The sequence below is a fragment of the Leptonychotes weddellii genome, chromosome 14 (assembly GCF_054177405.1).
Source record: "Leptonychotes weddellii isolate Sample4059 chromosome 14, ASM5417740v2, whole genome shotgun sequence".
Taxonomy (NCBI): Eukaryota; Metazoa; Chordata; class Mammalia; order Carnivora; family Phocidae; genus Leptonychotes; species Leptonychotes weddellii.
Window position 1 is genome coordinate 55,543,538 of NC_138382.1, and position 27,401 is coordinate 55,570,938.

The 27,401-nt window shown below is 35.8% G+C and overlaps 3 protein-coding genes and 1 pseudogene across 4 annotated transcripts; 2 read left to right on the forward strand and 2 right to left on the reverse strand.

Moving 5' to 3' along the window:
• The first annotated feature begins 5,043 nt into the window (after positions 1–5,043).
• Positions 5,044–6,240, forward strand: LOC102738928 (olfactory receptor 13C3-like). The gene is given in 2 exon segments (XM_081802641.1): positions 5,044–5,538; positions 5,540–6,240. Coding segments are annotated over 2 exon segments (909 nt in total). The 3' UTR covers positions 5,954–6,240.
• A 4,494-nt stretch (positions 6,241–10,734) lies between these two features.
• Positions 10,735–12,627, reverse strand: LOC102739237 (olfactory receptor 13F1-like). The gene has a single exon (XM_006727651.2). It carries the CDS (start codon positions 11,966–11,968, stop codon positions 11,009–11,011), a length of 960 nt encoding a protein of 319 aa, XP_006727714.2. The 5' UTR covers positions 11,969–12,627; the 3' UTR covers positions 10,735–11,008.
• Positions 12,628–18,860: 6,233 nt separating this feature from the next.
• LOC102735016 (olfactory receptor 13C2) lies at positions 18,861–23,583 on the reverse strand. Of its 2 annotated transcripts, XM_081802642.1 has the most exons (2): positions 22,643–23,583; positions 18,861–18,879 (listed from the first exon to the last, which is right to left on the reverse strand). In XM_081802642.1, the coding sequence occupies exons 1-2, from the start codon at positions 23,581–23,583 to the stop codon at positions 18,861–18,863; spliced, it is 960 nt and encodes a 319-aa protein (XP_081658768.1). The 2 variants fall into 2 exon arrangements, with proteins under 2 accessions (XP_081658768.1, XP_006727705.2); XM_006727642.2 differs by lacking the exon at positions 18,861–18,879 and having other exon boundaries at positions 22,486–23,583.
• A 557-nt stretch (positions 23,584–24,140) lies between these two features.
• Positions 24,141–27,401, forward strand: part of LOC115941996 (olfactory receptor 2K2-like) — a 16,160-nt pseudogene continuing 12,899 nt past the window's right edge.

The following is a 27,401-nucleotide window of genomic DNA, read 5'->3' on the forward strand; positions in this document are numbered from 1 at the left end:
GGGAAGAATGAAGGGGGGGAAATTGGAGGGGGAGACGAACCACGAGAGACAATGGACTCTGTAAAACAAACTGAGGGCACTAGAGGGGAGGGGGGTGGGAGGATGGGTTAGCCTGGTGATGGGTATTAAAGGGGGCACGTTCTGCATGGAGTACTGGGTGTTACATGCAAACAATGAATTGTGGAACACTACATCAAAAACTAATGATGTAATGTATGGTGATTAACATAACATAATAATAATAAAAAAGAAAAATTATATGGTGTGTGGCCTAGAGTTAACAAAAATATTAAAGATAAAAAGAGTTAAAAAAAAAAAGATAAAAAGAGTTTAAAGAGGTGGAATGACTATTTAGGACTCTATTAGGATTGACCTTGTATTATTTCTGGAATAAAAAGAAAAACAAATTCTCAAGGAAAGGTAACTTTTCTGAGAACTTTTAGACATATTCTGATTCCAGCCCTAACTTACGTAGAGGCCATCAAATACAGCTATATTCAATGAGTACTCCAAGAAATGTATAACTGAAGATTCTCCTTAAGTGAAGATAATTGGGTTTTTAGAATGTGCAGAAGTCAGGGACTTTATCTCTAGAGAATCCTAAGTTTCTGACTCATAACCTTAGGGATTGAAGAAATTTGTAAAAAATAAGTGCTAAATTGACTTCCAAAAGAAGCCGAATCTCTTGAGTAAATGTCAACTTTAGCACAAGTAATGGGAAACTAGAGTTGCATCATGGATCTTTATTTTTAATACATTTTATTTCCTTGATTCCTTCTTATGAAAATTCATGTACAGACTAATTGCCTGATTGTAGCTATTCTTTCTCACATTTCTTTTTAGGAAAGAGAACAACTGTCTTTCAAAGTGAGACTCTTCAGGTCTCATCTGAGAAATGCAAATTAAAATCAAATTCCTGGAAATTTTTTCTATTACTTGATAGAATGGAATGGTGTGGATGAGTTTAAAACCTAATCAGGAGGTAAGATAAAGAGAAAAGTTTTACTGAAATTATTTCAAAAGGAAAACATCCTATCAATAAATATAAAGATTTTTTTGTTGAGGTGATCACTGCTGGTGGGATTTTGAAAGTATGTATATATATGTAAAGGAAAAAATATAAAAATCCAGGCATCCTCTTCAACAGCAGAATATTATTTAAATTCTTTTAAAAATCCCAAAATAGTACATGAAAAAGAGACTAGTGAGGAAGAGGAAGTTGCCAACAGACCCTTATAAGTAATAGGTGAATAGCTACTGTATTCAAGTTTCTAGTTCACTAAAATCTTAAGTAAAAATTATCTAGAGAAAGAGCCCACAATTATTTATATATTATTCACACATAAACTATGCTCAATAAGGGTTTGAGGAAACATATAACTAAAGGTGTTTACAGTAAAAGTAGGATTAGAAACAAAAATATGTAATAGAAGGCTGAAGTAATTATAACTGTTACTCTGAACTGTAGGTGTCCAAGGCAAAAGAAGAAATATTAATTTTTTTGTGTTCCCGTTTATATAATAAATCAATTCTACCACTCTGGATCTTAAGTGTCCATGCTAGACCTGAAATGAATTTTGGCTTTTTCTTTTTTCATTTTAACTCATTATTGTGGATAATGTCTTCATAAGTGGAAGACAATAAATGCCTCAATGCTTTCAAAAGATTCCAATATATTTTTATGTGTGTATTTATCATATGGATCCTTGAAAGTTAAGTGCTTCATATTAAATTGTGGTTTAATAAGAAGAAATTTTATAAATAAGTAAACATAGTATAGTGCTAAAACAGGCCTGAGAATCAAAGATAAGAGTTTAAATCATAGTTCTGGTATTTATCACCTATAAGATATAAAATCTTAAAAAAATAAATAAATAAATGATAATTCTGTTCCAGGCATCAATAGTCTGCAATCTCTTTTGATAACATATGATTAGGTCAAGAACTCAAGTTCCTTATCTTGGTGTACTTCCTAAAAACAAAAAATACTGTTACTTGGATGATTTTGAGGGTAGGGATTATAAATGCTCTCTTCCACCAGAAATAGTAGGTTCCTACCAATAACTGCATAGGACACATCTCTACAGCTCTGCCTCAAAGTGTAGTTTCTAGACACTTAAGATAATCACTGTACTACTTAAACTGTTTTGACATTTTTTTATTCTGAGTTAATTTTCCTAACATAACTGGAACCTGCTTCAGTGTTTTTCTCTTTTTTGATAATATTTTTTATTTATATATATTTTAGAATTTTGGGTAATTCAGAAAAGTAGAAGAAAGTTCTCTAATATAACCATTAATGTTTTGGGTATTTCTTTTCATTCAGTCTTTCTATTCTGTCTAGGTTATCTTGGTTTAGGTTTCAGTTTTGCAAAAAATTCTGTTGTTTTGTTTCTGTTTCACTTAATCATTTTAACATAATGTAAACATCATTTTTGTTTTAATACAACATCCTCACAAATGTCATATTAATAAATGCATAATGGCCCCTCAAATTAGTATGCTATGATTATTTAACAATTCCTGTGGCATTAGCTAAGAATGAAAAACTGTTTCAAAAGACAATATCTAATAATGGCAAAGATTTAGTAGAAATGGAATTATCCAATATACACTTTGCATGGAAAGAAACTATCAAGAATCTTAAAAATCTTCATTCCCTAGTTCCCAGGAACCCATTTAGTGAAGTAAGCTAAAATGAAGAAGATTGGTGGTTTCTCTTATAAATGTTTGCAAGTGAAGTTTTTTTATGGCAACTATCTCTGAACTGTCAAGATACTAAATGCACACCATCATTACTTCCTGCAAGTAATTTCCAAATAGGAATCAACTTGTCCCTAGAAAAGAAAAGAGGGTATCTGACATGATTCACATCCTTCCTGAAACAACAGACCCCAGACAACCGATGGTCCTTCAAAGCCCCTATCAGACTTTCATTTTCATATTCAGAGTAGGTTGAGATATATATCTACAGTCATTCAAATTCCAATCTTAATACCAAATAGAAGTATATCCTGGCCTACTGAACCCTTCTACCCTCTTTGTAATGTATGCCTACAAAGTATGGTACAGCTTGAATTGGAGGGGAGTCCTCCTTTCCATAGCCAACAGACATATAAACATTGTATTATGCTGATTAATATGTCTCACCATTATAAGCTAGAGTTGTCATAGAAAGCATGACCTGTTGGCAAATGACTATCACAGAGAAAAACGGCAAACTCTATACCAGAAACACAGCCTTGTTTAGAAACACTAAGTAGAAACTCATCCATTGGATCAATTCTTTTCTTTTCCTCTAGGGATATTTTTTTACAGATGTATTTATTTATTTGAGAGAAAGAGAACGTAGGTGGAGAGGGACAAAGGGAGAAGGAGAGAGAGAATCTTAAGCAGATTTCCCGCTGAGCAGGGAACCGATGATGTGGGGCTCAATCCCACAACCCTGAGATCATGACCTGAGCCAAAATCAAGAGTCTGACACTTAACCAACTGAGCCACCTAGGTGCCACCCTCTAGGGATATTTTAAAGTTTGTCAGAATACCTTGGGAATGAAAAGGTGTTTTCAAAATTATGTTCTTTGATTTATTTACTATAAAAAAGAAGGTCATCTAGTAATATCTACTCCTTAAATTTTTCAAATTAAAGTTATGTGCTCCATGCTCTATGATACACAACTCAGATGACTGAGCTGACCTCAAATTCCTTTTCTGGAACATATTGACCCTAATTGCAAATTTAACAAATGGAAGAGAAATGACTTTAATATGGACAGAAATAAAAAAGCATGTTCTTTTGTATGCAAATTGGTTGCTTGTATATCTAAAATCTAAGAACACAAAACTGACTGCAATACACTCACACAGATATCTCAACTCCAAATCCCAGAAAGTGTTCATTTTTTCATTTTCTACTATTCAATTAGTCCTATATACAATGGAAGCACTAGTGACACTCTGCAATAGTATTGGAGAGAGATGGTCTAAAAGGACTCGCTATTCGTGTGGGTTCTCTAGTCAGCAGCAGCAGCATCTGGGAACATGTTAATAAATTCAGATCTTAGAATCTGCTTCAGACCCACTGATTCAGAATCCTTTACAAAGATCCCCCACACGATTCATCTATATACTAAAATTTAGAGGCACTCCACTGGACAGGTGGTTTACTTCCACATTGCACATTAGAATCATCTGGAGAACATTATTTTTTTTTTTTAAGATTTTATTTATTTACTTGAGAGACAAAGCACGAGAGAGAGAGCACAAGCAGGGGGTGCGGCAGAGGGAGCCAGAGGGAGAAGCAGGCTCCCTGCTGAGCGGGGAGCCCGACACGAGGCTTGATCCCAGGACCCTGGGATCATGACCTGAGCTGAAGGCAGACGCTTAACCAACTGAGCCCCAGGCGCCCCTCTGGAGAACATTATTTGAAAAGATGTCTGATTCCCACTCCTTAGACAATTTACATAATTTAGAGAGGGCAATAGCCTGTTGTTTAAAAAGAGCAGGTGATGTAAAGTCAGAAAATGCAGATTTGAATAGTGGCTCACTCATGTTTTTATATACATTTTACCTCATGAATTTCACTTTCCTCAGATAATTATAGTGATGATAAAATGAGTAATATGTGTGAACATATTTATAAATTATAAAGCCTTAAACCAATGATATTGTTAATGATTGCCATGAAATAAAATCAAATACACATATATTTTTTAACAGATTAGGCACAGCCTCTCCACAATAATGATATTCAAAGTGGGATCTGTGGGTCCAATGAATTGGAAATAACAGATGTTTGTTAAAAATGCAAATAGTTCTTCCCTGCCTCAGAACTGTGTATCAAAATCTCAGGAAATGGAAAAGAAGAGAAATTCAAAAAGCTAAACTGACAGCTGCTACCAGCACTCCACTAGTGCTGACACGCTTGGCTGCCCCTCCTCCAATGATCCCTTACTGCATATGGGAATATGTACAGACTTGTTAAACTCACATGCACTTTTCTCTTCTGGATCACTCCAGGTACAAAACAGTAAAGTGGACAGGATGAATTGGACTGACATTGAGTTCATTCTGCAGGGACTTTCCGAGTACCCAAGAGTGGAAAAACTCCTTTTTGTGATGTGCTTGATGATGTACCTGGTGATCCTGCTGGGAAACAGCACCTTGATCATCCTAACTCTTCTGGATTCCTGCCTCCATACGCCCATGTACTTCTTCCTTGGTAACCTTTCCTTCCTAGACATTTGGTACACATCCTCCTTTATCCCCTCAATGTTGATACACTTCCTATCACAGAAAAAAACCATCTCCTTCACTAGATGTGTTGTTCAGATGTCTGTCTCCTACACTATGGGGTCCACAGAGTGTGTGCTCCTAGCAGTGATGGCATATGACCGTTATGTGGCCATCTGTAACCCTCTGAGATACGCCATCATCAGCAAGGCACTTTGTATTCAGATGGCAACTCTCTCCTGGGGGTTGGGCTTTCTCAATTCACTGACAGAAACTATTCTTGCAATACGGTTGCCCTTCTGTGGAAAAAAATGTCATTAATCACTTTGCTTGTGAAATACTGGCCTTTGTCAAGCTGGCTTGTACAGATATTTCCTTGAATGAGAGTACTATAATGTTGGGCAATGTAATATTTTTGTTTTCTCCATTACTGTTAATTTGTATATCCTACATTTTCATCCTTTCTACTGTACTAAGAATCAATTCAGCAGAAGGAAGAAAAAAGGCCTTTTCTACCTGCTCAGCTCACTTAACAGTAGTGACCGTGTTTTATGGGACAATCCTCTTCATGTATATGAAGCCAAAGTCCAAAGACTCTGCTTTTAACAAATTGATTGCTCTGTTCTATGGAGTAGTCACTCCCATGCTCAATCCTATCATCTATAGCCTGAGAAATACAGAGGTGCATGGAGCTATGAGGAAATTGATGACTAGACAGTAGTTCTGGAGGAAAGGATGAGAAACTTACCTCTTTAAGTTCATGCACAAAATAAGCCCATAGATGTGAGACGTAGGTTTTTAATATAAACAGAACAAAAGAAATAAAGATCATATGTAGCATCACAGAATTTAGGAGTTGGAAATAAATTTCAAGATAATAATCTAACTTCACCTTTTTATAAAAATGACATAAAAATGTACAGACAACTGGTATAAGAAATGAGAGTAAACTTTAAGGAATAAGAAAAGAAATAAAATTAGGCTTTTCCAAAAAAATCCAGTACAGATCTTCTTTAACTGATGGGGTTATGTCCTGATAAACCCATTGGAAGTTGAAAATATCATAAGTAAAAAATGCATTTAATACGTCTAACCTACTGAACATCATAGCTTAGCCTAGCCTACCTTAAACGCATTCAGAACACTTACATTAGCCTTCAGTTGTTCAAAATCATCTTGCACAAAGACTGTTTACAATAAAATACTGAATATTTCATACAATAATAAATTATATGAGTACTATACTGAAATTGAAAACCAGAATGGTTGTATGGGTTCAGAATGGTTGTGAGTGTATCAGCTGTTTACCCTTCTGATCATGTGGCTCAGACTGGAAGCTGTGGCCACTGCCCAGCGTAACAAGAGAGTATCAAGAGCTACCATGTTGCTAGCCCAGGAAAAGATCAAAATTCAAATTTCAGAGTATGGTTTCTACTGAATGCATATCGCTTTCGCATCATCATAAAGTTGAAAAATCCTAAGTCAAACCATTTTAAGTCAAGGACCATCTGTACCTTTGTCTACTGAACAAGTAAAACACATATTTTTCAGCTCCCTTTTGAGAGAACTACTTGAGTTTTTCTGTTTGTCTGTTTAATACTGATGTTTGTTTTACCCAAGGACTTGATCTGGCCCCAACCTCATTTTTCAGGTATCTATTTCCCCTTCTTTTTTCCTTCCTCTGTTTCTCCCACCCCCTTTGCACAATGCTATGCTCCATTCACTATTAGTTCTCCAATTATATCATGTTCTTTCCCTACCTAAAGACAATAGCATATGCCCACTTCTTCCCCCTCATCACATTTCTCTTTCTATGGTAACAACCTAGCAAACTCATTAAAGAAAATTCAAGTGTTCGATCTTCTGCAAATCCTTCCAAAACTTAGTTAGTTATTCCCTCCTCTATGCTGCCTTGAACTTTACCTCTGCTATGGTAATTTTCCTTTTATACCAAATCATTTATTAGATTCTGAAATCTCCCCAATGGCAGAACTCACTGTTCTCTGTATGAAGTCTAATGTCAAATAAATTTAAAACAGTAGACAATAATTAATTACTGAATTAACATTTTTAAAGAATAGTAAAATATAGGGGCACCTGGGTGGCTCAGTCATTAAGTGTCTGCCTTCAGCTCAGGTCATGATCTGGGGGTCCTGGGGTCGAGCCCCACATCCAGCGGGAAGCCTGCTTCTCTCTCTCCCACTCCCCCTGCTTGTGTTCCCTCTCTCCCTGCGTCTCTCTCTGTCAAATAAATAAAATTTTTAAATAAAAAAAAAAATAGTAAAATATAGTCCAAGTACTTGATATAATACAGTGAGATAAGAGAACTTGAATTTATGTATTATTTCATTGACTAAACAACAAATTCAAAAGTTTTTGATAAAGTATCAGCTAATTTTAAATGTATGGAAGTATAAGGGCAGATAAAACATTTGGGCTGGGTAAGACAAAAATCGTATCAGTGTATAATTATTCTCTAATAAAAAATTGCTGAGAAAAAGATAATATCAATTGTATAAATCCTTCTTTTTTTAAAAGATTTTATTTATTTATTTGACAGAGCAAGAGAGCACAAGCAGGGGAACAGAAGAGGGAGAGGGAGAAGCAGGCTCCCTGCCGAGCAGGGAGCCCAATGTGGGCCTTGATCCCAGGGCCCTGGGATCATGACCTGAGCCGAAGGCAGACACTCAACCATCTGAGCCACCCAGGTGCCCCTGTATAAATCCTTCTTAAAGAATACTGACAATTTCACTTTTTCAGCAGCAATAGTTTCATTTTAAATATTTTCCTTTAAAAAAAAAACCCTTTGAAATTGCTAGTGAATAATAGTATGCAGTTTTATTTTTTTATGTGATATCATATGTTTATATGATATATAGTTGAGCTGCCTGGTACAGTGTCATAGCCTGAGCTGGATGAGGAGAATCTATGCTAAAGGGCCACTCAGCAAAGGTTTCAGCAACCAAACAGTGTTCAGGAGGGCATCTTTGCTTGTTCTGCCCAGCATGATGTTTTGGAGCCTGATGGAGTAAGTGAAATATCAACATGAAAGGGAGGCCCAATTCAGGTTGTCAGAACCCATGTAGAATCAAGACGACATCCACAAAGGGAATGACTCAGCTCAGATTGTCAGAGAAAGACAGAGGGAGAAAGAGATAACTTGGGGTATTTTATGCTTATATCCCTAAGTACTACCAGAGCGATAGGCCTAGACTTACACTAACAAGATGTTGCTCAATACATTTGAAATCACAGGTAAATTCAAACTAACTGAAGCTACAGTCTAGCCAGAAAAAGAAGATCAAAAACTGACTGTATCAAAGTGATAAGCCTATCATCCTAGCTGACTGACAGGTGGTCTTTTGGAATTAGCAAATATGAACTTTTAAATAATTACTATAAATATATTAAATAAATCATTCCCATTTCATAGAAGAGGAAATTAGATTAAGATGTTTAATAAATTGCCTACGATCTCTAAGCCTGTATAGAAACCAAAAAAAAAAAAAACACTAATTCTTTACTCTAGATCCGAAGTGTATTATTCCTTCACCTTTATCACAGCTCTGCCCAATCACAGGAAAACAAAGCCAACAATTTTATAGACAATTGTCCTAAATTTCTCCCTAGATTTCATCATCTACAACTAGGGATCAATTTCCATCTCTGTGCAAAAGACTTCCCAACGTATGTATAGCTTTAGTTCTGATTTCTTGCCTGGACTTCACTAATCTGTCTTCTCCTGTAAGTCTGACCATCAAAGCACAGCGAACCAGTCAACCAACTTACATCCCTATCTTCGTGAAGTCATCATCCTTAAGCTTCTCCTCTCATCCAATCAATGGCTGTATCTGAGATCTTTCACTTAGACCAATGGACCAATCATCTTCGATGACCATTTATTCATACCTGAGAAATCAAATCAGCCCTACAACCCTGTAATTCCCATATTCATCCTATTTTCTTCATCCCATTGCTTTCTGGATCCAAGCCATCTCAACAATTTTATTGACTCTGGCGACAACTTCATGATGAGCAAATAAGTTTTGCACACTGAACTCACATTTAGTCATCTGGTCCAGAAAGTATATACAAATGCTACAAATGCTGCTGAGTGTACAGTTTTTAATTCCTTGTATATTGTGGTTTATATAATAGATATATTCATGTATTTCAATAATTCACACCATTTTAGTGGGTTTGGGGTATTGTATATCTTATAATATACATATCAGGTATTTTCTTTCTAAGAGCTGATAGGTTCATTTATACCCTTGGATTTAAGAAACTAGGTGTCAGGGGAAAGAACAATAAAAAAGGGAAGGGTACTAATAGTTTCAATGAAACATCCTGTAGCTTATTTAAATTTACAAAATAATGTCAGCATTCTTTTTTTAAAAGATTTTATTTATTTATTTGACAGAGAGAAACACAGCGAGAGAGGGAACACAAGCAGGGGGAGTGGGAGAAGGAGAAGCGGGCCTCCCGCGGAGCAGGGTGCCCGATGCGGGGCTCCATCCCCAGACCCCCGAATCATGACCTGAGCCAGAGATAGACGCTTAACAACTGAGCCACCCAGGTGCCCCAATAGTGTCAGCACTCTAAGACCAACAACAAACTACTAAACTCTCTTGATTTTTTTTCCAGACTGGCACTCCTACCCATTTCTATTCAGGATACATTTGTACAGACCTTTTCCATGTGTACATAGACATTCACATCACACACATCTATCTGCATGCACAAATATATCCACACATGTAAAACATAGTTACACTTTGTGGAATATGCAATTTCTTCCATTAAATTTAGCTATGCTGAAAAAGAGGTTGTACTAGTTTTCTAAAGCTGCCATAACAAAATACCACAGATTGAGTTGCTTAAACAACAGAAATTTACTTGCTCAGACTTCTGGAGGCTAGAAGTCCAAGATTAAAGTGTTGGCAGATTTGATTTCTTCTGAAGCCTCTCCTTGGCTTGCAGATAGTCACCTTCTTGCTATGTCCTTTCCTCTGTATGTGAGCATCCCTGGTGAATCCATGTGTGTCTAAATTTCTTCTTATAATGACACAACTCAGATTGTATGAGGGTCCACAATGACAGCCTCATTTTAACTTAATCACCTTTTTGAAAGGCCATATCTCCAAATATAGATAAATTCTGAGGTACTGGGGGGTTAGAGCTTCAACATGAGGTTTGGAGGGACACAATTCAGACTAAAACAGAGGTTAATCATAAATTAGCTAAAAAGTCTACTATAGGCATTACATTTGTATATTACATGTACAAAATTTTGAATACTAACAATATACTAACTTAATGTTTAAAATTATACTTACACTCTATAACCCAAAATAAAAATTGAAATTTGTCATCACGAGAGCCATTTGCATAAGATTTCAGATATGCTTATGTAAAAGGTATCTATATTATTTTAGTTTCAGTAGTCAAAGAGGAAACTTAGGAAATCATACATCTCACTTAAAATGAGTGTGTTCCTGGGGCACCTGGGTGGTACAGTCAGTTGAGCATCTGACCCTTGGTTTCAGCTCAGGTCATGATCTCAGGGTCATGAGATTGAGCCCCATGTTGGGCTCTGTACTCAGTGTGGACTCTGCTTAAGATTCTCTCTCCCTTGCCCTCTGTCCTCCCACTATGCTCAATCTCTCTCTAAAATAAATAAATCTTTTTAAAAAATGAGTGTCTTCCCCCATTATCCCAATGTTCTGTTGTGTATTGACCACTAAAACATCCCTCAGGTTAATGTTTATTGATATTATTTGCTACTGGGGATTAAAAAAGCACAAAGAGGGTTCCTAATCAGCAATTTTTTCACAGCTGTTTTTACATCCTTGTTCCGTAGACTATAGATGATAGGATTCAACATAGGGGTTAATCCAGCATATACCAAAGCTATAAATTTATCTATTTCCTGTGAATCTATGGCCGAGGTCTTCAGGTACATGGAGAGAGCTGTCCCATAGAACAAAACCACCACAGTCAGGTGGGCTGCACATGTTGAAAAGGCTTTGCTTTGACCACCCACTGAGCTGATTCTCAGAATGTTGGAGAGAATGAATGCATAAGATATACAAATGAGGAGCATCGGCATAGGAAGAAGAAGTACACTGATCACCAGCATGATTAACTGTACCCTGGAAGTGTCTACACAAACCAGTTTCAACACAGCCAGAATTTCACAAGTGAAATGATTGATGATGCTATTTCCACAGAGAGACTGATGCAGCACAGACATTGTTTCCACCAGGGCAGTGAGGCAGCCTGTCACCCAGGAGCCAGCTACAATCTGCACACAAACACTCTTGTTCATGATGATGGGGTACCTCAGGGGGTTGCAGATGGCTACATACCGGTCATATGCCATCATGGACAGGAGCACACACTCAGTGGACCCCATGGCAAGAGAAAGGTACATCTGAATGGCACATCCTGAGAATGAGATGGTGTTTTTTCCTGAAACAAAGTTTGCCAGCATTGGAGTGAGAGCAGAGGAGGTGTACCAGATGTCTAAAAAGGAGAGGTTGCTGAGGAAGAAGTACATGGGTTTGTGTAGGTGGGAATCCAGGACAGTGATGGAGATCAGAATTATATTACCCAGCAGGGTAATCAGGTACATCAGCAAGCACAACACAAATATGATGACGTTAACTTTGGGGTAGTGAGTAAATCCCAGAAATATAAAATTTGAAATGACTGTCAAGTTTGCCTTGACCATTTTATTCCTTTTTGTTTATCTGCAGTAGTGAATAAAAATATACATAGTATATATTATAAAAATTAAATGCTACCAACTTTCCAGGGGTGTTTGGTAGGGGTACTTTAAAAGGATCATTATTCTGGCAATCCCATATTAATTATTTATGCATTCATTCAACATTTATTGAATATACTACAAGTCACTGAAGATCTAGAGTTGAATTACATAAAAAGCTGCTCTTGGGCAACTCACAATAGAATATCACATAGTCAAGTAACTAAATAATTACAAGAACATGATATAAGCATGCCCTAGGGTACTAGAGAACACAGAGAGTAAGAATCCTAACTCTATGTTGGGGATGATGCTCAGGGAGACAGTTTGAGACTTAGTTTAATCAAAAAATGCATTAGATTTAATCGAGGAAAGGACAGAGATCTGCTGGGGAAAGAAAAAAATTTTGTAAAAGTTACATTGATGAAGGATTTAATTGCATTTCATAAACCTGCTAATTATGTAATACAACAGATGAATATGCTGTACATTAAGGAATATAAACAGAAGATAAACATGCATCCAATCACTATAGTACCACCTAATTTCTCTCTTCAGGAAGGCATTTTTTAATATGGAATATCCTGAACCCACACTTAGAAACAAAATAATTTTCAAAGTTGAGTATTTTATATTGCAATTCAAATTACTTGTGCTGTCTCACAACTGGTCACGTATGGAGACCTGTTTAAAAACCACTGTCCTACAAGTGGAGTTCAAATGAAATCAGTCACAAGTACTCAAGCCTCACATCCTCATCACTGCCTACTTCTCCCTACTTCTCATATCCCAACACTCCACTTTCACACTCTGGTCTGAAACAACAACCAGCGTGTAGTTTCTCATACTTACCATGCCATTTTATATTTTTATGTCTTTAATCAACAGTTTATCTCCATGGAGTAGTCTTTCCCCCCAGCTCCAATCTGGTCTTTCATGAATATTTATCCAGTCATCAAAACTGTATGCCACTGTCTCAAGTACAACTTCGTTCTTTGTACATACTTATGTTACTCAAGTATATTACACCAAACTATAGCCATATATGCACATCCCAATTGCTCCCACCCCTGGTAGAAGTGAGCTTCTCAAGAGCTTGTTCCCCATAATACTAGCAAAGTAATAACTCACATTTAAGATTTTTAATAACACACCACTGCCTTGAACATGGAAAGCTTTTGATACATATTCAAATAAGTACATTTTCAGTACAGTTCTCCATGTCAACATAAAAGCCTGAAGATTTCTCAACTTGTCATTTACATCTGCACTCTTATCTTTAACATTAGAGAAACTAGTTCATTTAAGAAACAAAGATGATGACGGGGCGCCTGGGTGGCTCAGATGGTTAAGCATCTGCCTTCGGCTCAGGTCATGATCCCAGGGTCCTGGGATCGAGCCCCGCATCGGGCTCCCTGCTCGGCAGGGAGTCTGCTTCTCCCTCTCCCTCTGCCTCTCTCTCTCTGACTTTCGTGAATAAATAAATAAAACATTTAAAAAAAAAAAAAAGAAACAAAGATGATGAGCTCTTAGCTTTAAATATCTGATGTAGACTGAGGGAGGTGGGGAAGGCAATGACCACTTGTACTCTTAGAAGAACTTGTAGTGCTTCCCAAACAATTACCTTCTGTAGGGTTTTAAAGCACTGTCCTCTGAGTATGAGACTTGGACTCTAAATCCAACCATGCTACTTACTAATACATACAATTAGACCAACCGCTTGGCTTCTTTGAAACTCAGTTTTCTAATCTATACCAGGAGGATGATAATTCCTAAATTAACTTGTTTTAAATTCTCCCTCCACCACCCCAATTTCATGAACTATCTAATATTTCAGAGAATCACAAAGAGTTTATGATTTCATGGTCTCCCTGCTTTCTAGAACCACATTCACACTGACTCAGATAAAAAAACTTAGCATCTTCTTTATAATCTATTGAAATTTCAACCCCCAACCATGGATGAATATGAAACATTTTACTGATTATTTTCAGAAAGGTTAATGTTAGAAATTTCTGCTCTTTTGTCCACTTTGGGCAGCACACACCACCACTTCCACTGAGGCTTTCTCTATTGTCTTTCCCCACCCAGCACCCAATTTTCTTGCTCTAGCTCTAGATCCTCTTGCCTTCCCCATTCCCTTCTTTCTTCACCACTCTCTTGTCCTCTCTCTCATAAAACAATGAGGTCTCTTTTTCTTATGCAGATTGAGTCCCCACTCATTCCCTTACCCTTATCTCATATCCTTTTAAGAGTCTCACCTATCCTAAATCATTTTATTGAGATACTTTCTTTAAAATGACTTCCGATTCCAGTACTAAAATAAATGTTTTCTAACAAACTCCCCTCTTTCTTTCTCGATGTCAGAGCCAGAACAGACTCAGAGTTCTAATCCAATCCTCTTATTTTAAAGTTGATGGACGCCTGAAGGCATTTAATGACTTATCTGAGGTAAATGAGAAAATCAAAAGCATAAAGCCAAAAGTCCTATCCCATATTCAGGACTCATTTCAACTCAGTATTTTTCCTACCAACTAGTATTTTTTTTTAAAGTAAATATCTCTACTCTGGTTTCCTGGTCTAGCTGAGACCCATTAATAAGCTTTAGAAATCTGAGGATACAGAAAGAAATGGATAATGTCTACTTTCATATACCTTAGCACATGTAATAAGCATCTTCCTTTTTGATTAATGTATGCTTCAATATTTAAAGTTGATCTACAGCATGGTCCTTCTTGTGAATCTTGTGCAGTTCTCAAAAAAGTAAAAGAATCTGATTTTTGTAATTAGGACAATATTCCATGATAACTATATTAGAATGAGTTGTGCAGAGGTATTTTTACTCAGAAGATTGCAATGAAAAAGGAAATGGATGTTCTTGGTTTGCAAAAAATCAACCCAAATCTTGCCTGATTCACAAGTTCTCAAAATACAGAGCTTTTGTTAATTAAAAATATGAAAATAATTTCTTAAGAAAAATAACGACATAAAGATTTGTTTTGCCAAAATCACCACCCTATATGATCTGCTCCCCAAAACTTCCAAAGGGTTATCCCTGGATCTAAGACTACTAAAGCTTCCGTTGCTATTAGGGACCTTCCAACTCCCTTAACAATTTAGCATTGTGCTTCTGAAACATAAAGAAGTTAAGAAACTTTCTAGTTCTCCAGGGTATGACTCTCCAAGTTCCATTAACTAATTGGGAACCAAAAAAAATAGATTAAAAAATTTTAAATTATTTCAAGTTATTTGGGTTGAGCAGCATTTGTGCAAGCAGAATTGGAGGAGACTATTTGCCTATTACATGCCTTCTGCAGATAGCCCTTCAATTACACACAGCAAACATTACAAATAAGAACTATAGAAATGTCTGCCTGTATGATCTCAGCTTGTAAAGTGACTGCTCCAAATATTTCAGTTATCTGAGAAATAGAATATAAAACATCCTTACTGAGCTTTTAAATGGCCACAAAGAGAGAGCACTGATCAGTCAAATAATTTATTACTATCAAATGCCCTTGAGTAATATATAGTAATCTTTGAAGGAATAGTGCATTGGAATGAGTACTAGACTTAAAGAGTTGTGGATTAAACCTTAGTTCAACTATTGATTAGTTAAGTAATCTTAGACAATTGTGGTATATTAATTGCATTAATGACCCCAATTCTCACAGACTTTAATAAATGCTTACTTTGGTATGCCACTGAGATTTTATGACTGTTAATAATGTTGTATCATTGTAGCAATGTAAGACTGATGGAGCAATAAATGGTGTCATTCCCTATCCAACACTGACTCACCTGATCTTTATCCTTCTTAAAAGAATCATAATTTTATTCATTTGTCTATCCCATTTTTATCCATAGGAAAATATCCTGATAAGCCCAAGCCTCCTACTTTACTTTCTAGAAGCTTTACATTTTTACCTTTCATACTGAGATATGAAATCCATCTAGAATTAATCTTTGTGTATGGTATGAGGCAAGGGCAAGATTTATTTTTTATTATGTGCACACTATTTGACTCAACATGATTTTATTGAAGAGCTCCCTGTCCCATTGCACTATAGTGTCACTTTGACAAAATAAACAATTGACCATATATGTTTGGATATGTTTGAGTCTCTTGTTTTGTTCCATTAGTCTATTTTTCTTATCCTTGCACCAATACTGCATTGTCTTATTAGATATAGCTCTATAATAAGTCTTGATTTTGGCCCTCTAAATGATTTCTTCTTTATGGATGGATTGTCTGGTGTTGGCATAATATATTTTAGCATCTGCTTTGCAATTTTCACAATATACCTGCTGGAGTTTTGATTGGGATTACCTTGAACCTACATTTCAATTTAGAGAGAATTGACATTTTTATACTATTGCATCTTCTAATCCATTAAATTAGGTCTTTTTAAATTTCTCTCAATAATGTTGTATTGATTCTTCTTGTATAAATGTCTTACACATACTATATTAGATTTATTCATATATTTTTATATTTTTGATGCTATTATAAATTGTGCTTTAAACTCTTTTTTCTACTTTCTTGTTATTGGTATGTAATGATTTTTCTATGCTAAATTTATATTTAGCAATATTGGTAAATTCACTTTTTTATAATAACTTTTAAAATATTTAATGAAGTATAGTTGACAATAAATTATTAATTCCAATAGTTTGTAGGCCATTTGAGTATTCTATATACATATAGTGTGATTCGTAAATAATGATAGATTTGTTTTAATTATTTATATCATATATCATTACTTTTAGTACTGATTATGAATTCTGGTACTATTACAATGTGACATTCAGGAGCTGAGAAAAATTGGGCAAAATTAGAGAATTTTATTTGAAAAAAGTATTGGTACCTGAAAATGGCTATTTAAAACTATGTTTTGATTACTTAAAAATTAAGATTCTTCCTGTAACACAGATTACAGAAGACATAAAATATTTCTAGTTCTAAGATACTGTAGCAAATATAAAGTCCATTTTCTTAGTACTGGGTATAAATGAGCTCCCAGGAATCCTATAAAAAGTATTTCTAATGATTTTAGTGAGACAGAACAAAAGAGAATAAAAATAAATAAAAAATATCTGTCACTCTCTGATGTCTAATAAATGTAAAGCAAATTAACAAATTTCAAAGTAAATTGTGGAATATATCATTTTAATAGAGTATCTGGGTAGATCTTATCTAGCCAATAGATCTGCAATATGAGCAGATTCTGAGACAGAATTACTTGTGTACAGGTGATAGAGATGCAGGACCTCAGTAGAAAGCTTCACATGTTTTAGCTCAGACCAAGGTCAATTGTCCTGATGATTTTATATCCCAAGATACTTTCTGCCTGGGGTCCAGTTAAGGGGCCTTCACATATCATAGTGTTTATTTAAAAACTTAAGGTGAAAAAAATATACCTGAGGATAAAGCTATTTCCAGAAAAGATAAGAAACTGCTCTGATCTGCACTAATTGAGACAGTGTTGTTAATGATAGGCTGGCATGCCTTCTAACAGAATCCAAACATCTAAAAATGAACACATCTATACTCCTCAATAAGTATGGATATAAATTTATTAAACATTCTACCAAAATTGCAAAGGCAATTTGCAATTGCAATTCGCAATTGCAACAGCAACTAAATGCTTGACATATTTATGTTTCAGACCAATATTTTTTATGAGTATCAAGCAAGCTATAGACACAAATCTACATCTGTCCAGAGTAATCCTCTTTTTTGACACATGTGGAAATTTGGCCAGAAAAAAAAAATTTGTTTACTTGTAGCTTTAGTTGATCTTCCCTCAGCATTCATTTAATGTGCAAGACATGGTTTCCCCAAGTCTCAAGGTAACCTAAAAAAGACAATTAATAGCCCATTTATAGAAACTTGAGAAACTTCTTACCCTTCTGAAGTCAAGATAGTTCATGGATGTGATAACTCAAGATTATATTAAATAAGTACATTTTCCCTGGCTTATAAAAATCCCAGAAATTCATTTTCCCCAATCTAGTGGAGAGTAGAAAGTATGGCTTTTAATGTCAATCTTTTCAGGGTCATGGCAAACATACCTTCACATTTTCAAGCTACCTCAGAATTTATGGAATCACAAATGACATCTCATTTTTGGAGATTCCAAATTATTTATCCTTTAAAATAATAGGAAAACCTCTAATGGACTTAAAGGCCATTAGCAAGAAGAATATCAAGGATGTCTTATTAAAAAATGTCTGTAGGGGTTCCCGGGTGGCTCAGTAGGTTAAGCATCTGCCTTTGGCTTGGGTCATGATCTGGGACCCTGGGGTTGAGCAGGGCTCCTCGCTCGGCAGGAAGACTACTTCTTCCTCTCCCTCTCCCTCGACTGCCACTCCCCCTGCTTGTGCTCTTTCTCTCTCTCTGTCAAATAAATAAATAAAGTCTTAAAAAAGAAATGTCTCTAAGCAATGAGAGGTACAAATAGATATAACAAATGAATATCCACGTGTAAATGTATGACCATCAGGCAACTTTATCTTAAGAGAGCTGTTGAATCTTTAGCAATGTGGTGAATAGGGAAGTATTTGAAATTTTTCCTATTTTCCTGTAGGTATTACTCCATTATATATATTTTTTAATTTTTATTTATTTATTGACAGAGAGCAAGACAGCGAGAGAGGGAACACAAGCAGGGGGAGCGGGAGAGGGAGAAGCAGGCTTCCTGCCGAGCAGGGAGCCGGATGTGGGGCTCGATCCCAGGACCCTGGGATCATGACCTGAGCCGAAGGCAGATGCTTAACGACTGAGCCACCCAGGCGCCCCACTCCATTATATTTTAATATTTAATGATGAGTAACAGGCCAAAGTTTACAAGGTTTAGATTTCCCACACATTCCTCACCTCATAAGAGGCAAAGCCAGTAAGAGTGATCTTCTGATGAAAAAGCTAACGTTCCAGTGGGAAAACAGAGTTGCTTTGTTTTGGACCCTCATTCTTTTGTTATACAATGATCACATATCATCTTAGATGAATTGGTTGCCAGTCCCTTCATAATAAAATGAAAAGGAAAAACATTTTTTATAAACACACAATACAATTTTATTATCCTAACAAGGAGCTACCAGAAATAACAATCTTTCTAGTGAATTATTATCTGAAAGGAAGTCCACAGATCCAAATAAAGTTATTATTATGGGTGGATATTAAGCAATTTTTCAGTGACAACTGAAATCTAATGGAGTATCTCCAAATTTCATGAAAGAACCACCCGTTTAATTTGAAGAGTCCTTGGGAGTATCTCCCATGTCCTCGTATGTGTTCACTCTGTCTACCTCAGGACACAGCCATTACAATGTTATGATCTGCTATTCCTATCACTTCCCTGGAATCTGATGCTCCTGCTGCTTCTAATAGGCCCTACTTTTAGGGTGTTCATATATCAGGTCATCCAAGCTAGGCCATTTGACAATGAAAGGAGAACTATTACTAATTACACCAGGGAAACTGGTGTTAACTAGACTAGTTCTGAGCAAATAGAGATATCTGGTCATCATTCCAAGATTGGTTCTGTTAGGGCCATTATGTTACAAAGACACAAGATGTTTCACAAAAAAAAAAGGGGGGGGCATTATGCTCTGTTTGTGCCCTGGCTGACAGCAACTACTTAAGTTTTGGTCCAAATTTAATGTCTTTCAATGCCCAGATCTAAATTCATGGAGTCAGGCTGCAGAGACAATCTCTGGCCAGATATCATGCTTCTCTGGGACTCAGAGTGATGATAAATTTAAGATATAATTCTAATCTGAGACACAGTGAACCCTATTAATATAACAGGAAACTAGGGACTAAGGAAGGAAGGAGTTGGATGATAGGAATCTTTATGAAAGCTCATGGTGGAGATTAGGAACAGTGAGATCTGAAGTCTAATTAAGGTTTTTCTTTCTTCCTTTTCTACATTGTCATTCCCTTATATCTTCCTCAAACTTTCAGATAGTAAATAGAAGCCCAGAACTAGCTACAGTTCAGGGAATGAAGGGAATGTATATCCATGTGTGGGATAAAACAAACTGGGCCAAGAACTGCATCAACATTGATGGCAGCAAAGAATAGGCAGAAATAACTGGCCCTGAGGCCAAAATAGTGGTGTGGAACAAGAGATCAGCCACAACCAGTAGTCTCTAAAAACTCTCATTCAGTCACCTTTCAGCTATTCTATCTCCCTCTGAATGGCACATTATTCTCTCCTAAGAAAGTCAACTAAAGTTCAAAAATTGCTAGTCTCTCTTTTCCCTAAATATTTTTCAAAGAGCCAATCTGCAGTATGGTGGTTCCACTTTCTGGGCAGCTACAGAATGACCAGCTCTAAAACCAACAATCCAACCATGAATCAGTGAAACAACTCTGACTCCATTTTTAAAAATCTCTTATTCCATTTTTTAAAGTCTTATTTGGATAAACCGGGTTCTAGCCAGCTTCTCATTGACCATCATGATGAAAGAAAGTAATGCAAAGGAGTGACACAAAAAGTAATATATATGACCTTTCTGGAAAGAAATTCCAAAGAACTCCACCTTGGGAATAAATATATTTGAAATGTATCAGGCTGTGAACCTGTTATATAAAACTCTACTGTAGTTTGTCAATCAAATCTTTCATGACCTCCTCGGGAATGCTGACAGCTTCTGGTTTGAGACAAATGTTGTTGGCTCTATGTACTGGAGAAATTGAAAACATTTTATCCCCCATATAGTTTCAGGAAGTACACCATTCCAAGAAGTCACTTAAGTCTTAGGTCTTTTTGTTATTTTTAGTTAGTCAGATATAGGGTGTACGAAGGATCTAGAACTTGCAGTTCTCTCAAATTTCCTGGGAAATATTCTCAGAAAATAATTAGGAAGAGAAATAAAAGATTCAAGGAGAGGGACGCCTGGGTGGCTCAGTTGGTTAAGCGTCTGCCTTCGGCTCAGGTTGTGATCCCAGGGTCCTGGGATTGAGTCCTGCATCAGGCTCCTTGCTCAGTGGGGAACCTGCTTCTCCCTCTGCCTGCTGTTCCCCCTGCTTGTGCTCTCTGTCTCTGTCTCTTTCTTTCTGACAAATAAATTAATAAAATCTTAAAAAAAAAAAAAGATTCAAGGAGACAGAGATAGAAGTAGCGTGACAATGAAATAAAGGAGTCATTTCTCTTTCATTGCTACCTCTTTCCGAACTATAGGGGGAAAATAAATCTCTACCTTATAATTAAAAGTAAACACAAAATTTTAAAAAATTTAAAGGATAGAATAGAAAACCAAGAATATTTTAAATAAAATTTTTAAATAAAAATTGATTAAATAATGTGGGGTTTTAACCAGCATTTAAAAACTAAAGCAATTAAACAAATGAATAAAACCAAGTAACTTAAAACCTTAAAGTGTTCTGAAATTGTAAAAGAAACATAAGCTAAATTACTTAAATTTTTAAATAAAAAAATTCTGAGGATAATACAATAGCAGGAAAGAAAAAAAAGATGTAATACCCAACATTAAAATCTAACATGAATATTTAAAGTGTGCAATTCAAATCAGGAAAAAACAAAATGATAAAAAGTAAATATTTTTTAAAGCTGAAGGTTACCATAACAGAATAAAGAAATATAAATCCCAGATAAAAATCAAACATAAAAACCATCTAAAGGTAGACCCACCATTCCCTAATAACAGAATTCCTTTTGGATCAGCAACATACTTCATGGTTAGAGAGCCAATGGGACAAAGGAAAAGATATAGCTCTACTTTAATCCATGGATAGTTCACTCAGAAGTTATTTGCCTTTTTTTTTTTTTTTGCTTTTAATTTTCAAATGACTTTAAAAATCAGGTATTAGGTTCCAAGTCCAAAGCAGTTAGATTCCCATGTATCAGAAGATCTTTGGGAAAAAAAGCTGTCAAAGGAGATATGTTGAAAGTAATAAAGAATGATAATTTAATGCCTCATAGGTGGAGGTGAACAAAAAGTTATAAAAAAATAATACTATTCTAGAACCAAAAAGTTTAATATTATACAGCTACATAGACAGAGGAAAAACAGCATTACATATTTGAATAGACTCCAAGTAAATCAGACTCTTCTAGTAATTACAGTACTGTAAATTCATAATTTTAACTGAGTTTTAAAAATCTGAAACCAGTTTTCATTTTGTCTTATAAAGAAAGTATGAAATTGGTTTTGGAAATAATCTTATAAAAAAAACATGTTATATGCAAACAATGAATCATGGAACACTACATCAAACACTAATGATGTAATGTATGGTGATTAACATAACACAATAAAAAACAACAACAACAACAACAACAACACATTTTAAAGGTTTTAATACAAGCGTTAACTTTTTCCTGTCTGGAAATCTCTCTCATTATTATACAACCCCTCTACTTGCCCTCACAATCAAGCTCTTCAACAACAAGAACAAGAACAAACTACAACCATTGACTCCTAAAACATACACATTTATTTACTTATTTTCATTATGACTGCACCAAAAAAATTTTAGAGCTTGAGAGCTTTGAGAGATGAATTTGACACAGTAGCAAGAACCTATTTGGCTCTTTGGTTTCTCTAATTGATTTCCACATTGTGATTATAAAAATTACCTGTCCCTTTCCCATTTACTTTTTAAACACATTTCTTCTCAGTAGGTGTTTAACTGCCTCCTTCACATCCTTGTTCCTAAGACTGTAGATTAAAGGATTCATCATAGGAGTAATAACCCCATAGAACATAGATATAAGTTTGTCAGTAGCATCCAAGTCATCTGAATTAAGTGTCTCTTTAGACTTGGGCTTCATGTACTTGAAGAGAATGGTTCCATAGAATATTATCACCATAGTCAGGTGGGCTGAGCAGGTGGAGACTTTGCTTCTCCCCTCAGAAGAGCGAATTTTGAGGATGCTGACAATGATTAATATATAAGAGATAATGATTAATAACAGTGGTGTCAATACAAACAATGTTGTGGCCACAAGCATGATAAACTCATTGCCTGAGATGTCAGCACAGGCCAGTTTCATGACAGCCAGAATTTCACAGGAGAAATGATTGATGACGTTATTCCTACAGAAAGGCAATTGTACCACAAATACAGTTTGTACTGCAGAGTTGATGACTCCTATGATCCAGGACCCAGCTGCCATGGGCACAAAGGAATCCTTGCTCATGATGACAGGATATCTTAGGGGGTTGCAGATGGCCACGTATCGGTCAAAGGCCATCATGCCCAAGAGCACACACTCTGTTGTTCCCATGGCCAACCCAAGGAACATCCGCACTGCACAGCTAGAGAAGGAGATGGTCTTTCTTTCTGAGAGGAAGCTCACCAGTGTGGAGGGAATGGAGGTGGTGGTGTAGCAGATGTCCAAGAAGGAGAGGTTCCCCATGAAGAAGTACAAAGGGGTGTGAAGGTGGGAATCCAAGATGCTGATTAAAATAAGGGTGCCATTGCCCAGAAGGATGACAACATACATTATTAAGATTAGCACAAAAAAGAGTAGCTCAAGCCTTGGGTAACCAGAAAGCCCCTTTAAAAAGAATTCCACCAGAATGGTTTGATTTTCCCATTCCATTTCACTTTCTCTTACCTGTAAGAATTCAAAAAATTTTTTAAGCATAATAATTTATTTATTCTGGAAAATCCAAGTTCACCAATGCACATATATAAAAATTTGCCATGGACCCAATGAGAAGGAAGAAAGAAAATAAAGAAGGGGAAGAAGAGAGAAAAGGTAAAGAAGTGAAATAATCAACAAGGGAAGTATGAAGAATCTACTGTATCCACCATTCTAGGCCAGCAATTTTTGAGGCTGATTTCACACATCACCTCACTTAAACCCCACACTTATGATCATTTCAAAAATAAGAAATTTATCTAAGTTAACCAAAGAGAGTTTAAGCCTAAAGTCATATAATTAATATGTCGCAAAGCCTCGGCCCAAACTCAAGCTTGCTTGTGGTCCCTAATTATCTGAAATGTCTTATGAACTATAAAAGCAATAAGGAATGCATTATATCAGAGATTTGGTTAGCTAACTTGTAAAGACTGCCTGGCTCCTAGTCAGGAAGACTCAATAATAACCCATTGCATATTAAAACATGGAAAGAAGTGTGTTAATTGGATGGGACAATGGTCAGCAATAAACCCAACCAGTATTTACTGACTGCCCTGATGGCCCAAAAAACAAGTACAATTCCCGTAAAACCCAATTAACTGAAGTTTTCTTGTTACAATGCAAATATCCTTTTTTTGGTGGGAGATAGAACAAAATTGTAATAATTATCATACAGTAAAATACATAGTAAAGTTGATTTTGTCTCTTTTAGTGTATAGTTCTATGAATTTTGAAACATGTATAGATTCATGTAACTAAAGCTATAATCAGAACACAGAACTTGTCTATCACCCTAAACACTGCCTTGTGCTATCCCTTTTTCATCCTTCCTTTTGTCTACTCATAAATCTTGCAAAGACTAAAATGCTTTTTATTCTATAATTTTACCTTTTCCAGAATATCACATAAAAGGAATCATATGAGCCATTGGCCTCTGGCTTCTTTCTCTTAGCATAAAGCCTCTGAGATTCATCCAAGTTGTAATTGCTGAGTAGCATGCCACTGTATGGATGTACTAGAGTTTGTTTATTCACCTACTGAAAGACATTTGAGTTGTTTCCAGTTTTATGGCAATTATGAATAAAGCTGTTATAAAATTTATACTCACATTTTTGTGTAAACATAAGTTTTCATTTTTCTAGGGTAAATTTCAGAGTGGCATAGTGGATAAAGAATCGCACATATTTAAGTTTATAAGAAACTGCGAGTATTCCAGAGTAGCTGTATCATTTTTGCATTCCTACCAGAAATGTATGGGAATTATAGCTGCTTTTCATCCACATATATATGTGTGTGTGTGTGTGTGTGTATGTATATGCATATATATATAATATTTATAATTATATATATATTTTGCCCATTTTAATTGGATTGTTCATTTTCTTTTTGTTGAGTTTTGAGAGTTCTTCATATATTCTGGCTATGAATAATATTTTGGATATATGACTTACATATATTGTCTACAAGTCTGCGACTTGTCTTCTCATTTTCTTAATGCAAAAAAACTTTTCATTGCCACTTTAACCAGTTGCTGCTTAAGTTCAATTGATATAACATCCATCCATGTCATGACCAAAAAGACATTTTCTAAAAGGGCAGTTCTTTGACACCTCTCACCTTGGGTTATTCTTCAGGGAAATATTCACTGCCATCACTCAGGGATCAGAAACAGTAGGTTTTCCATCCAAAGACTTTGCCTCATAAAGTCTCAGGCCTTCCTTTACTTTTTCTTCATAAATAGTACCCCTCCCACACACACATACAAATTTCCTTTCTTGTGGACACAGAATCCATTGAAAAGGCTCTAATTCACTCAAACAAAAAGACACCTGACATGTAGAACATTTCTCCCTATTCAGGAAACTTAGTGTGAATTTTAGGTCTGAATCCTTTGGACCTATTTTAACTGGCTTCTTAACTACTTATATTTGCCTTTGGTTATTATTAGGGTACTTGTTCCATCCTATTTTTGCCCTTATTTCAATCAACTTCATCTTCTATAGGTTCTTTTATACCTTAAAGATGCATGCTTCTTTTATTCTGAGTCCCAAATTCACCTTCTTTAATGCTAGCCAGCCAAATCCCAATTCCTTGGTAAATGATGACTAAGAAGTAAATTCACTCTGCAAGTTCACTTTGTCTATTGAAGCAAATGTATTTTTTTTTGAGAAACTGAGATTTTTACTGACATGCAGATGCACATTAGAGTTAATGTTTCTACAAAAAGGTTCTATAAACAATAGAAGTCAACCTACTAATTTTCATCACATGGATGAAAATTTTCATGACACGGATGGATGTTATATCAAACTCTACTCACATTGTAATGAAGAGTGTTATGCCCCCATAGCAAAGGCCAGCACCATTTAAAGCAAGAAACTCAGGTTGACATGTTTAAAGAAAGGCTATTTCAATTCATTCATATAAAAGTTAAATGAGCGTGTGTGTGAGTGTGTGTGAGTGTGTGTGAGTGTATGAGTGTGTGTGTGTGTCAAATATGATGTCTCAAGTTAACCATAGGAATGCATTACCAACAACAACAAAAAATTAAAAGTACTCAAAACAGTTCTCCAAATACTCTTATAACAATGAAAATCAAAATTCTTCCCTTTTAGCTAAAAACTCTTTTCTCTGCTTCATTTACTTTTTACACAAATCAAAATATGTATTCAAGAGCAAGTAATAAAAGTTTTCCAAACAGCAGCCCAGTGAAAGGCTCCAGGACAGGGACTGTTTGTCTGTTCATGATTAGCACTAGACAAACATTTGCTAAACAGAACCAAAGAGAACTGAATTGGTGCTATGAGGTAAATTGTTACAGAATCTGAACACTGGAAACACAAGCTTACTTTATATTCTGGATCAAGAGTGCAAATCTGCTGCCTATTGTACAGCAACCTCACCAGACCAGTGGGAAATGACATCATTACATATGTAGGGACTACTGAACTAAGGATCCAGAAACTATATTCTGATTAAATGAATTTTTATTCCCACTAAAATAAATTCTAGACCTAACTATCCATCTTTTTTGGATATTCAAATCATTCTTTTGGTCATAGTTTTAAATTTTGTCTCTATTTTCTCACTATATCAATGAAAATCCTCTTGGAATTTTTTTATTCCTATTCTATATAGACTCTTTATAGTAAAAAATATTCTATCCCCCATACACATGGCTATTTCAACTCAGTTCATTGGACTGACATCCCCTTGGATTTGTTTTATTAGTATGTTTTCAGCAATTACCTCTAAATGGAAGATCGATTCATCACCTAGGTTGCAACACACAGCAGATTGTTTTGCCTTGATCTTCTATTTGCAGCCTATTGTACAAAATTTTCCATGAGGTTAATGAATGTCTGAAGGGACTACCACTGAGGACCACAATGTCACAGGCCTTGTTGTCTGGAAAACATTGACGGCAAGGGTACTATTGCAAAATTGTTTTAAAAACTATACATTATAGCCAAATATGATTGATCACAAAGGGAGTGTATTTTGGCTGTGCTAGCTCAAAAGTAAGATAAAGAGGCACGTGAGTGGCTCAGTCGTTAAGCATCTGCCTTGGCTCAGGTCATGATCCCAGGGTCCTGGGATCGAGCCCCACATCAGACTCCCTGCTCTGCGGGAAGCCTGCTTCTCCCTCTCCCACACCCCCTACTTGTGTTCCCTCTCTCGCTCTCTGTCAAATAAATAAATTAAATATTTTTTAAATAAGTCAAACAGAGAAAGACATGTATCATATGATCTCATTGATATGAGGAATTCTTAAT